The sequence below is a fragment of the Bombus terrestris genome, chromosome 16, assembly GCF_910591885.1.
Source record: "Bombus terrestris chromosome 16, iyBomTerr1.2, whole genome shotgun sequence".
Lineage (NCBI taxonomy): Eukaryota > Metazoa > Arthropoda > Insecta > Hymenoptera > Apidae > Bombus > Bombus terrestris.
The window spans coordinates 1777639-1795780 of record NC_063284.1 but is presented as its reverse complement, the minus strand read 5'-3'; the positions used below and the strand labels follow the sequence as shown (position 1 = coordinate 1795780).

Sequence of the window (18142 nt, the reverse complement as noted above, 5' to 3'; positions counted from 1 at the left end):
TCTGTTTTATTCATTTAGAAAGCTATTCTAAATCACATAAACTCCATTAGTGGGGCATAATGATTTTTGTGGCCATTTGTTGTATTTGCAATTGTATTTGTATTTATTTATTTATAATTTATAATGTATCGGGATACAGGATACATGGGAAATAGGTTTTAGAGTAATGGATAGTTTTACTTGTAATGTAAAGGATGGGGAATGGTGTGGAAACAGAATATGAAATATACAGGAGGATATGGAATATGGTTCAATAAATATTGCACATAGGATGTGGAAAAGACCACGTGGAAAATGTGCTACAAGATGGAAGATATGGGAAATTGGTATTAGATGTTGGGTATAGGATATGCAGTATGTGAGTAATGCAGCATGAATGAAATATTCTAAAAGATAGGAAGAGAAAATCGTTGGATTTATTACCTACCTGTGTTCCTCCTGATGAAACAAAATTCAAGCAAAATTGCAGGGAAGAAGGAAGTAGAAGATACTGTAATATATTTTAGTTACCTTTGGTTCTACCAAACGACGAATGCACTATGTAAATTTGCATAAATATTCATAGTATAATGATTATTAATCAGCAGCAGTACAAAACTCTGCCAGAAGCAATGATTGTTCCTCCAAACTCTGTCTCTAAAATTCCAATAATTTCGACTGAAGGTAAAGAGAAGGGAATTAAACGTATGATATCTATTTCATCTTGCTTTGCTCTTTAATTTGATCGAAAAGTTTATTAGACTCGTCCACGACGAGGTGAATCACACATAAAGGATTACATACACGATTAAAACGTATCTTCTATATACACGGCTTTTACTCATGAAAATTTTAGCCTGACACACGGTGGTCAGATTCTTTTCACCCTCGATGACTTCTGTTTAACTGGCACATTCTTTCATACACACGCATGCACACACTGTACTGTCAAGTATAACCCTCTTGCTGTGCTAGAAGACTCACACACAGTGAACCACGACGAAATAAAACTCTATAGTCTTTTGTGGTCCCATCGTGGTTACCAATCAATACGATGATTATAGTCTATTCAGAGCACTAGGCACCACAATTCCCAATTATAGACTCCCTTTGACCATTTTTCTTCTTTCGAAAACTCTGACATTACCTGTAATTGTTGTACAAAATAATATAAATGTAAATAGATGTAGTAAACGTATTAAAGATAAATGTTAATAACACAAAATATTTTAATTCGGTAATATGTTGAATTAAAGAAGTAACTCTATGATAAACTTGTCCATTAAAATAAATTCTTTTAGTGTACGATATTTTGATTGCAAATTGTCTCGTGCATTAAAATAGATTTTAATAATGTACAGCATTTCTTGATATTTAAATTTCAAAATCACAGGAATTCTGAGATAGGAAAGAACTCACCAAACGTTGCATTTTTTAGTCGGATTCATCGGTGAGCCTGGAGGACAATTATAGGCCCTGGCAAAGTCTTCGCTATTGGACAAAGGTCCCAAAACTCTTATAGGACCCGGTGAATGAACGCTGCTTCGTATCTTCGTCAATGCATCCTCTGGTCTCATGGATCCACACCATATTTGTGCATAGTTCAAGAAGAACAGCTGATCGTGAGTGAGATTCACACCAGGAAGCATCGGTTCTTCACCGTGTATCGACACCCACTTCTTATACGCCTGAAACGCAAAAAAAAAAAATATAGGATTCATTAAACAATTTTAAACAGAGATTTTAACAAGACAAACATACGACTCTACGTTTCATATTGCAAAAATAAATATTATTCAGTTTGCAGTAGAAATTGTAGAATGATTGGAAAGTTCAATATTTCTATTTCTTTATTTTTTCTACTGATCTTGTTGTTATTACTTTACTTACTTTATTTTATTTTGACTTTATTCTCAAGAATAATGGACATTTTATTTCCTATTTCAAAGATATGAGAAATGAGAAAAAAAAGAAGAAATATGAGAAAAAAAAGAAGAAATATGAAACAGAATAAAAAGAATATATGATAGAAACTGCAACAAATATATGCAAGAAAGTAAGTCACCCTGAATGACTGTTTAAGTCCTCCATTATCAGCGATATTCTCTCCCTGAGTCATCCTCCCATTGATATACAGATTAACTTCCTGCAGCTTGTATTGAGAGTACTGATCCACAATGCACTGGGCTCTTTTTCTGAAAGCTTCCACAGTGGCGTTGTTCCACCACTGCATCATGTTTCCATCTTTGTCAAACTGACGCCCTTTGTCATCAAAACCATGAGTAATTTCATGGCCGATTACCACTCCTATTCCACCATAGTTCAATGATTTTGGAAAATGCTGAGAGTAGAATAATGGCTGAAGAATACCAGCTGGAAAGACTGGAACAAGAAACATTGTTGCTAGTTTAATTAGAACACTCGAAATTTATTTGTCAGATTTAAATCTTATTGTCTAAAGAATACCACGTTCTAGAAATAAATTCTGAATGATTATGGGAACAGTTATTTTGATCAAGATTTAATACCACAATATTGATTTTAAGCTATGTTAATGTAATTTTAGCATATGTAAAGTATATTTCAATTAAATTCTAAATAATTTCAAGCAATATGGTATAAATAAATTGTGAAATATTTAATTTCCTGACTTTGGGGTTCATACTGTTGATACTTGACATTGTTATTTAAGAACTTGTTTTTAATTAACATCGATAGGTATAAGAAAATGAATATGAAGAATATTTCATCTTCTGTAAATAAAGGATAAACTTACCAATGTCGTTTTTATTGGGATTGTAGAAGGCATTCACGACGGCTGGCTCTGTAGACCATTTGTCTTTATCAACTGGCTTCCGTAGTTTCTCTAGATTATGATAAGCGTCATATTTCAGCACAGCCAGTACATTCTCAAGGAAATGATTCTCGGTAATGTTCAACTGTAACGTGAAAGATAAGAAACAGATCGTACGTATAAAATGAAATACCATCAGTTTCATTGGAAACTCCATTTCTTTTTCTATGCATATTTATGAAGAGATTAAGTACCATCACGTATTCCTTCGAAAGTTCCACAGGATCCTTCAGGAACTCAGGATATCCAATCCTTTCGTTCATAGAATCAGCTTTGCTTTTAGCTACAGCTCTAGTTTCGTTATCCATCCAATGATTCTCAGCCAAGAGTTCATTGAACGCTTCTCGTATCGTACGAATCATCTCGAGTGCTGTCTCCTGAAAACCAAATCATCCCATACATCTATCTAGCATCAACTAAAAATAGCATTATTTAAATTAACAAATTACCGAATAATATCAAATTAATACCATCTATATTAATTGTAAAAATTACTCAAATATTATATTAGCATTTTCGAACATTTTCGAAATTGATGTTATACCATTTAAATGAATTACCATAAAACTCTGAATTTCTATATGGGAGGATTACCTTGCTCTCGTGATTGAAATTGTCACGAATAAAAAGTGCACCCACAGCCATGCCAAGCTTTTTGTTCGTCCATTCGACACATTGGGACCATCTGTCCCTCTCGCTCAGTATGCCTAACAGAATCTTCCGAAATTCGACTCTTTTCTGCTGGTACTCGTCGATCATGTGAGGCATTATCGACATCACCAATCTCCACAATATGTAATTATGTAGCGTTCTGTAAAAATAGTTGGAAATAAGATGTAACGTTTCATCAATGTCGCAACTAATTAATTTTCATTTTGGGTGACTGTTTAGTCACCCAATTATAGTATTATAAATACATATTTATGTATTTGAAAAATTAAAAAAATAAAAAAATTAGAAATATCAGACATTCTTATTGAACTTTTTCCGGGTATAAGATAAAACATATTAATTTCATAATAGAAATAGAGATCGAAGAAAAGGCAGAATTTACTTAGAAACAAAAATTGTATAAAAATTAGAGAAGTGAACGTGTTGGAAACTTTGAACATTAACGAAATACCTGCGGTCCGTTCTTTGCACGATACGGCCCATTTGCATAAAATATGGCATGGCGTATGCCACAATCGGCTCCTCTTCTGTTATGGGTGAGTTGATAAATTCTTGAAGATACTCGCGCCATTTCAGCTGCGGAATTTCACGCTGCAGTTCGCGCAGCGTCAACTTCCGGTAAATGGCTGATGTATCGTGCCTATCAGCCTCCGCTATCGACGCCTGAAATTTTCATTAAAAATAACTCGAACCGTCAAACAAAGCAATACGACGTTCCTATAACACATATCGAATTTCTGACAAAATACGAAATTCTTCAAATAGAATTATAAATAAATATCGAATAAAACAGATGCAATTGCAGAAGAATCCCAGCAATTTAATACATCAAATTAGTCGATAAACGCATATTTTTAGCTACAGAGAAATTAAAAAAAAAAACGAGTATTTTGTACTATTTTGTAAAATTTTGTACAGCTTGCTATTTTATTATTTCGATTCTGTCCGTATCAAATGATTGTTACGAATTATACGAAGCTTTCTGTAAAGAGGTGCATTCATACATATGGAGCGATCCGATATTAATAAATTATCTGTTGTGTCTTAAATGTAACACAGGCGTACATTTGCCAACTGTTTCTCCAAATTGATCACGCGATTGAATTCTTCAGCAGCGGTTTGTGGATTAGCACCGAGCAACACGGCAACGTTCGTCATATAGCGATGATACGCCTTAAGTTGAGCCTCGCTGCTCTTCTTCAAGTAGTAGTCCCTACTTGGCAACGCCACTTGCATCTGATCCAGCTGAGGAACAATTTATAGTCGTTCGATCATTCTTCACTTGCGCAATATTGCACGAACAAAAGTAACTTCTGTTTAAATTTAAAGCACGACATCAAGTAGTTCGTGTCTTCTTAATAAACAATTTTATATGTTATTTCAGTTACTGTAAAACTCCATTTATACATAGTTAATTGTAAAAAAAAAAATGTGCATTCACAAATATGTGGACACTTTTGATCGATAAAGATCCATTATGATTGAAAACTAAAGTTGTATTCTAAATGGAGTTCCACTGTACGAATTTTATTATACAGTGCTCTAGAATGTACAACGTAAATCCAATTGTTATACTGTGCAGTCGTCGACCAAGGGACCTTACTTTGCCGGCGCACCTGGAGGATATTGGCAGAGGAGTTTTTGTCATCTGGACCGACCCACTGTTCTAGTAATACTCCCTCGTTGTATTCCCCTCGTAATCGACCTAATAAAACTTCGACGGGGTATGGCGGTGGCTTCCAGGATGGTCCAACCACCGCTGGCCAGCCGCCAAGGAATTTCAGCGTCCTCTTCAATGGCGCGTCACCGATTTTTCTTATACGAGCTGCGAAAATAAAAGACTAGAAACGCCTCCCCAGCGTGGCAACAGTTTTCTTTTCTTACTTCGACACCAAATTCAACATTATGAGAAAAGGAAGAAGAAATTCTCTTAGAGAGAGAGATAAGAAGAAAACAAATTTGTTTAATAAGAATAGAAAAAGGAAAGTGTATCCAGAGAAGAAGAGAAGGACAAAAAATTGTTCAATGAGATCAGAAAAGAAAGATGCTTCTCTACGAATAAATAGAGAAGAGAGAATTTGTTTAACGAGAACGAAAAGGATAGAGTCTTTGCAAGAAGAAAGGGAATTTTATTGGAAGGAATAATAGGAAACGAATTTTTAAGGATTGTTTTCAAATAGAATTCATGAAAATTGTTAGAAACACGCGATCGAAAAGCATTTTCGTTGTACCCACGGATGTCCATGCATGACTTGTAGAACATCTTCGCCTTCAGAGTAGCATTGTTATCGTCGGCGTTCGGTGATTCCTCCAGGATGCGTTTCAGAATCACTTGAAGCTGATTGGCCAGCACTTCGAACGTGCTGATCGAGCTTCGATCTTCTGGAATCACGTGACGACGATTCCACGTGCCACACGCGTACTGGAAGAAATTCACGCATGGTGCTGCTGTGCGATCCATCGCTGATAATAAACTGGCAGCTGAAATCGCACGGTGATTGTATCAGTGGAAAGTTAGAAATGCAACTTTTGCTTACTCTACGCTATTTTGACATCCTAACCTTCCCCTGTTTCTGACGAACAGTGATTGTGAGTGATTATGCCATGATCGTATTCGTTCAAAGCGACTACAAACACCTAAAAAATCATCATAAATTCGTAGAAATCGTCTAAGAGTGATTTTAGCGCGACTATAAGCAATTACAAGGTGACTACAATTATTCAATACGACTATCTACGATTTACGCGTGAAATTAGATATTTACGAGCGAGTCTGAAGCGATCGAGTGTTATCGTAACGTGACTATAATAGACTATAACGTAATTGCTTGCGTTCAACAAATTGCTTGTTAACACACGTGTGTATAAAATGATTGTGTATAATGCAATTAGGGTGGTTATAACGTGGCCATAAATGACCGTAATATTATATGTGCGATTATCTCTGACTACTAGTTGATGGAAGAATTATTCACGGAGAAAATTTCTATCTAAGGGACATGGAATTTTGTTTTGAAGAGAGAAAATTCATCGAAATTTTCGTAGTCACGCGTTTACGCGCGGTCATATTGACGAACACGCTGATATTAAATTCCGAAGCCGATATCGGCTGCAGTATCTTTGCGCGAGAACGTCAAATTGTTCTGTCACGGGCAGGAAATTGAATTCCAGCGATGGCAACGAGAGAGACGCGTCAAAGGTAACAAGGTGAAAGCGTTAAAAACAAAAAAGGGAAAAAACGAAGAATATAAAAGTAAACGCGAGAGAACACGAGATTAAACGTGTAGGTGAGCAATCATTTTGCCATAAAGTCGTTCTGCGCAATCTCATTTTCTGTCAACAGGTTGGTGCCGCGACTTTCTAACCTATGCGTACGATCTTTTTCACGGTATTTGACGCGTTCGCGTCTATTTCGCGAAAATTAGAAACCGTTCACTGTACGTACAGACGTGTTTTTTTATAATACATTACTGTAGTATCGTGGACAAAAGGCCTAAGATATCGGCCGAACCGTAAACAATGTCGCGAGAGCCGCGGGGCATCGTCGGGTACATCAATGTGTCGTCGGTCCTTTCGAGTGGATAGTTTCATGGAAAGGGCCTGCGTGACCCTGGCCACGGGCGTTTCGGGTCACGTGTCCGATAGGACGAGAAAAGACAAAGAGATGCTAAAGACAGTGTTAGTTGAGACGCCGGCGAGAACGAATACAGAAGGCGTACAGTGTGAGTTGAGAAGCGAGAGCGTGCGAGTGCAGAAGCCGAAAACTCTAGAGTTGTAGAGTTGCTAGCGTTGTAGAGAGATCGAGTTGTTGCGTTATAGAGTTGCGAGAGTGATTTGAGTGGAATAAGATTTTTGCAGTTTTGTTTAGTTCAAGTTGAACATTTATCGTTTTCTGTCCAATTAATCTCTGTTATTTTTATTTATCTTAATAAATAGTATTAGGAGAATTTTACAAATCGAAATTATCCTAATCGTATCCTTTTTCCGATACTACGTTACTGTAACAGTAAATTATTTTAATGGAAGATTTTTTTCCGAAAAAATTTTACTCGTTAATAACCGATGACGCATACGTACGTATACGTCGTTTCATACAACTACGATATATTTGTAACGCGTATGTTGCGCCATTATACGTATATACTAACCTTCCCATTTTTTATGAATACTTATAGATGCCACATTTTGTTAAGTTTCTAAGATAAATAAACTATACATGCACGTTCTAGAGACGAAAGTACTTGTTCCTAGATGTTAGCAGTTCGTAATATTGCTCGTCGATGTTTAAAGGTGTAATACGAATCGTTTAATCGAAACGGGTAATTTTACGGTCGATGAATGTACGACCAATCGAGCGAGGAAGATTTAACGAGGCCAAGCGTGATCTCAGAATTGATTGCACTTCCGATAAACTATCTCTAACGAGTAATAACACTGCTCTAGGGCAATTTGATATCGTGTACCAAGGATTAATTAACCTTATACTATTAAAGTAATTATTGTAAAAAATAAACGGTATTTTTTTGGCTGCTGTAAAAATTACAATGTTGGTGAGTAAACCGAGGATTGTTGTGCATTAGAAATATTTCAAAATGATCGTATTTTTGGAAGTGCTTTAACGCACTTTATTCCGCTTTATTGCAAATTTACTTGCTAAAGATTTACATTTGCACAAGCAACCTCGGCCCAGTGATAATTAACATGCACGCGAATAAAAACCTACAGTCGGGAAATGTTTTCCTAATTACGTTCAACAAACACGCAAGCTCAGACTCTTTAAACACTCGTGGTTGGCAAAGAGGCTGCTGTTTTTTAAGCAATTTTAAATTCAGGTCGAGCAACTTTTTTCTCCCTCTTCCTTCCTTTTTTTTTTCTCTCTTTGTTCACAGGGACCAACCACTACGAACCACTTCGTTACCAACCCGTGGCGCAGAGACACGGTAATTGTGAAATATTAAAAAAGAATTGGATTATATCTCGTACGAAAGCTATCTTCTGCTTCTCGAAATTTTAATTATCCTGAGAGATCGTTCGCTTCTCTTCTCCGATTTTTTTAATCTAATTCCGAATTGTTTGCGAGAGGAAACTTTGTTAATTAAAACGGGTCTCCATTTTGTTATACGGGATAATTAATAATACCCATAATTGTTCAATTAATTTCTAATAAATGAGAAGACGAATCGATTTCTCAAATTTGTCATGGTCTTCGCTAAATAAAAAGAACCACGGTAAACTAGAAAAAGAAGAATCTATCTAAATCATCGTATTACCCGTAAAAAATACTACAACCGTTTTTCGAAAGCCTACGTCTTAGAAAAAAAAAACAAAAAAAGAAAAGGAAGAAGAAAACAATTACCATGGTACGCAACTGAATTCATAGTGCATATAACTCGCTGATTAATTTTATACGAACAAACGGATCAAATAAATCGAGTGATTTCTGGCGTGATCAGGGTGATTCATTCGGCTGATAAATAAACGAAAATTCGCTCTGCCTTCCTGTGTTGCTGCGAATAAATAAGTAATCAGGAATGTGGCCGCTTGTTCTGGGATTAGCCGCGTTTCCACTGCAATTAAACCGCACGATGCCGTATCTTCAGCGGGTCGGATAGCGGATTTCCCGACAAATGAAAATGCAATCGCAGGCCAACCTCTCGGTCAGCAGGCAATTCCATTGGGAATGCTTAATCCGATTTGTAGCCGTGTGTGAGAGGAGCACGCGTTTGTCGCGGGACAAACACAATTCCTACCGACCACCAATCAGTTCTCACTGATCTGATTTCATTTACCTCCGCTCGGATATTGGCTGGTGATATTTCGCCCTGTCTATGATCGAATACCCGATCCCCCCCTCGTCCTTTTTTTCGTAGAAATTGGTTCGATATCCAGTTGGCCGTCATCCCAATTCTACGTTAATTGCGTTGGATATGAATGTTTGGAAAAAATCTGCGAGCTCTATGAATAACTAATATTTGGATACTGGCTTAATATCTGGCTTAATCTGGTCTTTAATATCTGGCTTAATCTGGTCTTTAATATCTGGCTTTTTTCAATTATCTCTTCTTTTGTTTTTTAATTATCCGGAGAATTTTTCTGTGGCTGGTATTCATGGGATTTTCTGTCGTGTTTGCAACGTAAAGAAGAATTTTTGGAAGATAGTTTTATTCAAATTTTGACATCACCTGTCCTGACGCGTTCCTCTCTTATTCAAATGTTTGGAAAAAATCTGGAAACTCTATGAATAATCAATACTTGGATACTGGCTTAATCTGGTCTTTAATATCTGACTTTTTTCAATTATCTCTTCTTTTGTTTTTTAATTATCCGGAGAATTTTTCTGTGGCTGGTATTCATGGGATTTTCTGTCGTGTTTGCAACGTAAAGAAGAATTTGTGGAAAATAGTTTTATTCAAATTTTGTCATTACCTGTTCTCACGCATTCCTCTGTCATGCAAATGTTTGGACCTGTAACAAAGAGAATATACGTCCAACTAACCACTATCATCGCAAGCGTCCAAAATTTAATCCCGTTCTAAGGGATATACAATAAAAGTTGTTTACTGTTATCAAAATGTAAATAATTCAGTGAGAATCGTGTGCACAGTGTCGAGAGGAAAGGAAGCAATTTTCCATGTCATTAATACGGACCCACAAAGCAACATTGCAACGTCAAGGAAAAACAATTTTCTGCTTCCATAAACTTTCATAAAATTTGTCGATGCTACTAAAAAATCACTATAATATTTCATTTTATCAGAAACACGGGAAATGATTAAGTAATCCTTAATGTTTGCAATGGTCTGTAATAAATCATTTATTAGAGGAAAGTATTATTATGTATATAAAAAAAAATATTTTTTCGAACCGTTTTTTAATCCAACGTTCATAGATGTCATTATAGTGATTAATTGTATCAGTGGCTATGAGGTAACACAGGCCTTTTCGAGTAGAACCTGATAACCTCGACTCGATTCGATTCGGTTGATTGATGTTCCCTTCTGACACGAGCTGTTGAACATTGAAAGTCATTTGCTGTTTCTACGTAATTTTTATGTAATTTTCTTTCCTCTCCGTGTGTAATCGTGGTTATAAATTGCAGATATCAAATCAACATTTATCAAGAAATTCCTCGAGATATCTCTACAATAGTATTTATCGATAAATCACTATATGAAAATATCTTTGTAAGGTACTAAACAATTGTCGTGGAAGTTGTGCAAAGCAAATGAAAATTGAATTTTTCCAATGACACCATACATTTTAAATCCGTTTTTTCTCTCATGTTACTGTCTCTATTGGTTATATTATTGTTTGCATTATACTGGGGAATTTCGTTAATGCTTTACTATCATGGCAGTTCACGATCTATTGGGTTGGCAACTAAGTGACACTTAGTTTCCAACCAGTAGAATACCAGTAGAATTCCAGTAGTTTCCAGTAGAATTACCATAATAAAAATTTGGTCAAGAATTTTTATCGTTAATTATTTATTAAAGCGGAGAGAACTATAATTAATTGCAATCGACTAGAGAATTCTAGTAATGAAATGCCTGGTGTGACTCTGTTGTTGAAAAAGAAACTTTTCTTATTAAGATGTAAGATTTATTTTCTTTGTATAATAAAGGAGAAAAATAGTTTCTTCGAGTAATTTCACGCGAGGACGCGCTCTTTTCCGCAATCTTCTTTTAAAAGATGTCTCATCAACTTGTAATTAAACTCTGCTGAAAGAAATTCTTGCGGGAGTCAAGATTGCAAAGAGATTTGTGCGAAAACGGTACAAACTTTTCAATGAAAGCTCCTAAGACTTTGTTCTTTGTGCTTCGACGCATTGTACCTCTGTTTTACGTTGCTTTCAAAAAAGATTTATACTTTTCTAGAATATATTACACTTCGATATACGACGTCATATCTATATTCCGCCATTTAAACCTATGTCTATATATTAACATCTAACCTATTTCGAACCATTTTTAAATATACACATTAAGCTATTTTCATACATAACTCCATGTTCAATTTTTATACTAAAATAAGATATACCAAATATAATATCTCTGCTACGCTAAACTAAAAAATAGCTTATGTAAACTCTCATCAATTTCGCTTCAATCCTCTGTAACACTAACCCAACCATTTTAACACCAATGTAACTAATTTTAATTCCGGATCAATCTACCAAGAACAGCTTAAAACCAATATATTGCAACATCTAGCCACTACACTAGCGCGCTCTATGCCACTATCTACCCTAACTCGTTCTCCGTCGCGCTCGATCAAACGCTAACTCACTCTAATTCTACGTGCAATCTTCGGATCAACTCAATAGACTCGTATTGCTATTCTTCGACACCTAGATCCCACGTCAACGCGCTTCACACCTAAATCCACGCGGAGTACAGCGTATGACAGTGGAGCTGGCCGTTGTCAGCCGCTTAATTAATCACTACCATCGGAACTAATCGTGTCATTTAGGGCTAATTCAACTTACGGGGCTCTTGCACGCATTCGCGGCTCGTGTTCAACGCCAATAGCAGTAGTATAAAAAGACAAGTGGCAAGAAGAGTGACGGCGAGCACACCGAGCAATTGCTGCCTGTTGGCTGGCCCTCTTCGTCTGATCGACGTCGCGCGCGTTATTCCGAGAGGCTTCCGATTGTTTCCTGAATGCTGCAGAACCGTCGTCGTAGTGTTTCCACGGGGACCATAAGTCACCTGTGATGGAAAAGATGTTAGACGCCTCTATTTATGATTTATGTGTCGTAGGAAATTTTGCTTTTACTTCTTTTGTGTAGGTGCGACACGAAGATTGATGAGGCTGTGATTATGGTATAGGAATGGTATAAAAATAAAACTATCCTAAAGAGGGGTATAAGGCTGTACGAGGGAATCTTTTAGTAAAGATATCTTTGTGAGATTTTGGAAGCTCGGGGAATCTTTTAGAAATACTTGGATCTCTTCCTGCGATAATTTGGAAACTTGGCAACTTTTTAAGAATTTGGAAATTTGAGAAATATTTTAGGATTGTCCGAGTGTTTTTCTTTATCAACATGGAAGCTTTGTAACTTTTTGAAAATATTTAGATCCGTCTTTTTGGGAATTTCAAAGCATTCAAAATCTTTTTGGAAAGAATACTTATTTATATTCTTGTGAAGATAAATTTTTCGTCTAATTCACGCAATGAGATTCTATTGAGCATTAAAGAACCCTTATAATAAGCTGCTATTGAAAATCGCGCCTTAAGATTCTCTTTCACACGTTTCGAACTCTCTCATAAAGGAATCGTCGTCCCAAAGAACCTCGTCAATTTCGCTTTACAAAACATCCCCACCACCACCCAGTATGTTGCCAATTATTATTCCATTCATGATTCTAATAAATAATAAGAATTCATATAAAGATTGTACTAGACCATATATTTTAATGCAACAAATACATTGGTACTGCCATTAACAAATATAAAAGAATAAATAGCTAAGATTATTGGTAGAATGGATTTTTATAGAGGAATAAAAGCGAGGGTGGTTAGGATATCTGCGAATTTGCTAATTTATGGTTGCACCGAGGATGGTATACCTGAATGATACACGTGCAGAATCAGGGAAGGTTAGGATACTCTGTGTATTCGTTAATTTATGGCTCCATTGGCGCCACGCTTGTATCAAAATATCCCCTCACAAAACAATTAACAAATCCAAATATTTGCATTCTCAAAAAATTAACAACAATGGAATAAATGAACAATACAAACCTACAAAACATTAATCCCACAAATTAGCATTCTAAGGCCACAAAATATTAACCCAACAAACCCAGCAGTCGAAAGGACGAATAATAAATCATTTTTACCAAATTACTACTTCCAACCCCTAAGCAATGAAAATTTCTTACCTGAAGGTGATTGGTGGTAGACGTCTCCTGGCCGGAACCTCCGGTTATCTCATTCTGCTCGACGATTACGCTCGCCTTCAGGTATCCGTTGTTGCCTTCAGCCTTCATCCTCCCTCTACCCGTGCTACCGAATCCCTGGATCAACTGCAGTAGCTGGACACTGAACCGAATTTCAAGCGACTATCTGTGTCAACGACCGGTGTAACGTTGGCATCGCGGCTGCTCTCGATCCGCCGCAGCCAATCGACCATTGATCGTTGCTCAACGACCACCCTTTCAAACCTTCTTTATTGTTTCAACTTGTTTATCTTTGTATTCGACACTCGAAACAGAGAAGGCTAACGATCGGTCACTTTATCAGAAGACTCCCGTGTACACTTTTATGGTATTACTTTACGATTGTGCAATTTTCCCTATTCCTTATCGACCGATGGAGAGGAAGATCTCGAACGACGATGTCTTTTTTTCTTTATCGGTTTTGATCGATGAAGATGTCGATGGTCAATTGCCAGTCCATGGTCAGGATGACGAAGAGAAGCCGAGGATTAGTTGGTTGGCTCAGGTCGGACAGCCTTTCTGTTCCGAAAGGATCTGTGACCGCTGTGCTACTGACGAGTACCACCGACACCTAGCACTCTCGCACCACCTCCGTTGTACCTGCCCCCTCCACTCGCCCTCTTCCTCACCCTCAACCCTCGATTTTGTTTACAACGAGAGTCAGGCGACAGGGGTGGGGATTCTGGGCACACCGTCGCCTTTTCTGAGGAGTTTATAGGATTTCTCGTTAGTTTTTCATGGTTCTTGATTTGTATGATTCTCGTGCTATGGTTATGGTTCCTATGGTATTTGTAAATGATAGTTTTCATCATTGTCTAATTGCCCTCTTGTCTGTAACTTTGCCTGTTTCGTGTCACTTTTATGAGAGATCTATAGAATTTGTAATTCTCGATTTTATCGATTTTTCTGGTAGTTCTGCGATTAATCAGATTCCTGAATGTGACTTATTATTCTTTGTTATTCGCATCATTTTGCGTTCTTCTACTTGTTGATTCGTGATTGCTAACTCGTGTGATAATTTCTAACTGATACTTTCTATTAATGTGATTTATTTATTTAAAAAATGATTTCCAGTCTACGTTATATGTAACAATATATGGAAACAGAAATAAACAAGTTTTTAAGAAAACATTAAAGATATAATAATAAAACCAACTAAATGATGAATCTAACTACACCCCATTCTATCGTATCAATGAAATGGTAGCCGTTTTTTATTCGATATTCAAATAATCGGCCATGGAACGTGGTATCAATGTTTCTCAAGTATCTGCAACCGTTTTACCTGGGGTGACACGGATCGTTGATCAGAGGGGTGCGTACATCGACATCGTCGTTCGCTTGCTCCACAAATTCACCCTCCTCCACGTTCCACCCCCCTTCCCTGCCCATCGTTCGGGACATTTTCGCGTTGCCAATTTTCTTTGGCTCCTTACAGAAAATCACGTTTGCCTCTCGACAAAATAGTCTGTAAATAAATAACAAATTTGTTAGTACAAATATAATTTCTAATGGCCCATTTAAACTATACTGACAATCTTCTCTTTTTTTTTTTAACAATCAAAATTATTTTTTTTTCGTTGTACTAATAATCGTGTAAGAGATAGTTTGGACAGTTTTCTTAACGAGGATATCGAGCACGGTGCTAATATATGAATAATTAATTTGAAGTTAGTCGCAAAATGAAGATACTGTCCATGCAGCTTTAGCATCGATCGATGTCTCGGTTTTTCTATTAATAAATCTAGTTTATATCAATTCATGTGATACGAAGTATGGTTATTTTAGAGTAGCCTAAGAATCTCTAAAGTATTTTAGTATTTTCTGCTTTTCTTTCTTCTCCCCGTCCTCTTTATTTCTTTCTAGCGTCGATTTATGCTAGAAAAAGTTTTACATTTTATTTTCGAGTTATTCATAGAAAAATATCGAAATTCATGAAAAAGAAAGAGACTCTTTAGAGCATCAAAAATGTACTACGAATCTCGACAAATTTGATATAGCTAAATAGTAGAATTTTTAATCCGAGAAAACCCGTGGAATGGCAGGTTTGTTCAACTGTGAAATCTTCTCGATCTATGGCTTTTTTGTTTAACACAAATCTTCGCCAGCCATACTTATCTCACTGAAACAATCTAAGAGCGACGCACTTCTTTGTCATTCTAAAATTACATAGATATATTTATTAAAATTTTTGTCAGTAAGTTTTTATTTAAAACATTTAATAATTATTTGTTTAATATTTTTGGAATTAAAAATTCTGTTTGACAATTTTTACACCTTTGCAGAATAATCTTCTATTTATAGTCCTGTACAGCGTATGAAAAATGGTCTGATTAAACTTTCAAATTATCTGGCTTTATCGAAAACAAAATGAGAGAGACGTCGTGTGCCAAATAGTGTTAAAAGCTACTTGCTAATTCAAGATGCATTCAACAAGCGGTTGATCAGGTTAACCGCGTTATTGATGAATATTTGCGATGCACTTTACCCCCGGAAAATCGAGGCGCGGTTGCGCTTCCAGTTAAGCGGTCGAACAAGCTGGGAAATTTTACGCCACAAATATTTTATTCGCAAAATAATAAATATGTAATTAACATGCTCGTTCGCATACTTTCATTCCCCGGATAAAATTAATTGAATAATTACAGAGGGTGGATTTATTACATTTAAGATGAAATTTGTTAGATTTAAAATAACATCTTTTTTCCGTAAAAAAAATTCCGAGATCTATTTTAGTCATACTAATTATAGTTTGATCCATTCAATCTCATTTTTGTAAAGAAAGAAAAAAGATAGTAAGAGGATAATATAGAAAATAAGGAAGAGTATTCTTTGGATAATAATTATTTATTATTAAATGTATAAAAAGAGGCTCGTGAAATCGAATTTTCTGAAAAACATCAGAAGACAAGAAAATTTGGAATAGAACGTTCATTCATATTTTATATCATTCTTAATTAATGTCATATTAAAATTAATACAATATATTGAGTTACGATGATCATAAATCGACGGGAACTGTACCTACGTTCGTATTAAACGAATTATTCATAAACTGTCATAACGTACATATATACGTACGTATATTATAGCAAAGGAAGTTGTTTTTTCACGTGAATTTAACCTCTCAATCATACTCTGTGTGTATGTCAAGTGGTTGGTCGTCGAAAACGTTGCGAAGTGCCTCCACTGTGAAATTCAAGCAGCTGAACGGGAGGGTGGCATGCTGAGTGCCACTCTCGTAAGCATTTCCAATTGTTTACACGATATCATGATGCAACAAGCGGCATCGCGAATTCAACGCGTTGTCCAAGCACCAATCAACACTCCGACGTCCGTTAAACACGACAACGAACAAATTAATTTACACCTTTCGAAATATCCGCCTGAAACTGCGTAGAAAAAACAAAGAAACTATCGCTGTTGAAGAACAACGACAAATTTTTGTCCAACTGCCAGATTTATCTGGTTTTACGAAAATGTCGAATCGGTATTTTACAAAAATACTAATTTTGCAACTTTATCGTAATTGACGATGGTCCTCGTATATTTCGTAATTTCTATGAAATAAATTTCGACGATAGAAAATAAACTTTGTACTTTCCTTTCTTAGCGACGGTGCAACTATTTTTAGGTTTTCGTAAATTTTTTTTTTTTTTTTTTTTCTAAAAAATAAACAGGCTTATCGTTTGTAGGCTATTTTTCCGGGCGGAAAGCCGGGAAAAAAACGCGAACACGGACGACGGTCAATGTTGGACTGCCGATAGAATTTCGGCGCGACTGCGCGAATCGACGGCGCACCTTTTCTATCTTTTTTTCGCGGACACGTCGCACGTTTTTGAACGTTTTCGAAATATATATACATCTTTGCAAGATCTTAAAATAGCCGGGGAACTTGCCACAGGGAATCGAGAATATCTGGAAACTTGTTTCGTTCGATGAATTTCTAGTTTTCTGGAGCATTCTTAATGGAATCATTTAGAGGAAATGTGCCAATTGGGGCGTGGAATTTTATGGTGTTTGATTTCAACGACGTGGCTTTGATTTACTCGTTCGTGGAACTGAAAGGGTAAATTCGACGTCTTTCTTTACATCTGACGAACTACCTTGAAAGTTACTATTTTCAAAATTGAAAAATTATTGATAATATAATTTATACAAAGGACTAAAATACCAACATAAAGTAAAGATTGGGAATTGAAATTTATGATATCAGCTTGAATCGTAAAATTAAGAAATAGGTGGAAATAAAATAACGTAATAATTGATAATAATAATTGATCGTTTCATTCAGACGAAGGGAATGACAATTATAATTGAAATAAACTAAGAATTTCGTGTACGATAAATTGGAAAAAAAAGCTCGAGGAATTGTTGAAAGAGTCTTCTTGAGATGCCTTACCAGCAAAACTGTTTCTATTTGTCTCTCCATTTATGTGGTCATTCTCTGTTGCTGTTGCTGCTGCGGCTGTGACTGCGTTTCACGAAGCTGTTGCTGGTACAAGTCGATATCAAGCATGCGCCGTCATTGTGAATTCACGTCATTATCGTAATCTTAAGGAATCATATATACGAGCCTATAATTTCCAAACTATTTACAATCTAATAACTTCATACTAAATTTCAGTAAAAAAAATGTCATTTATCATGAAAAAGATTAAATGTTTATTTCAATCGATATCCTGAATAAAAA

The 18142-nt window shown here is 36.1% G+C and overlaps 1 protein-coding gene across 2 annotated transcripts; it reads right to left on the bottom strand.

The window, feature by feature from the left end:
- Positions 1-692: 692 nt before the first annotated feature.
- LOC100646968 (neprilysin-1) lies at positions 693-18001 on the bottom strand. 2 transcript variants are annotated; one of them, XM_020867225.2, is made up of 15 exons: positions 17852-18001; positions 14735-14917; positions 13393-14152; positions 11994-12216; positions 9932-9970; positions 5741-5986; positions 5122-5330; positions 4571-4750; positions 3957-4168; positions 3428-3644; positions 3028-3210; positions 2756-2918; positions 2045-2361; positions 1399-1667; positions 693-1126 (listed from the first exon to the last, which is right to left on the bottom strand). In XM_020867225.2, the coding sequence occupies exons 3-15, from the start codon at positions 13498-13500 to the stop codon at positions 1123-1125; spliced, it is 2370 nt and encodes a 789-aa protein (XP_020722884.2). In that variant the 5' UTR covers positions 13501-14152; positions 14735-14917; positions 17852-18001; the 3' UTR covers positions 693-1122. The 2 variants fall into 2 exon arrangements, with proteins under 2 accessions (XP_020722884.2, XP_003401668.2); XM_003401620.4 differs by lacking the exon at positions 17852-18001 and adding an exon at positions 16531-17206.
- Between the last annotated feature and the right edge of the window lie 141 nt (positions 18002-18142).

What these genes read in the sequence shown, in the direction of transcription:
- LOC100646968 (XM_020867225.2), bottom strand. Translation starts at nt 13,500, where the DNA reads ATGAAGGCTGAAGGCAACAACGGATACCTGAAGGCGAGCGTAATCGTC. An exon ending in CGAATGCGTGCAAGAGCCCC is followed by an intron (nt 9,971 to 11,993) that starts GTAAGTTGAATT and finishes TCTTTGTTACAG; the next exon opens with GTCCAAACATTTGCATGACA. An exon ending in CCTCTGCCAATATCCTCCAG is followed by an intron (nt 4,751 to 5,121) that starts GTGCGCCGGCAA and finishes ATTGTTCCTCAG; the next exon opens with CTGGATCAGATGCAAGTGGC.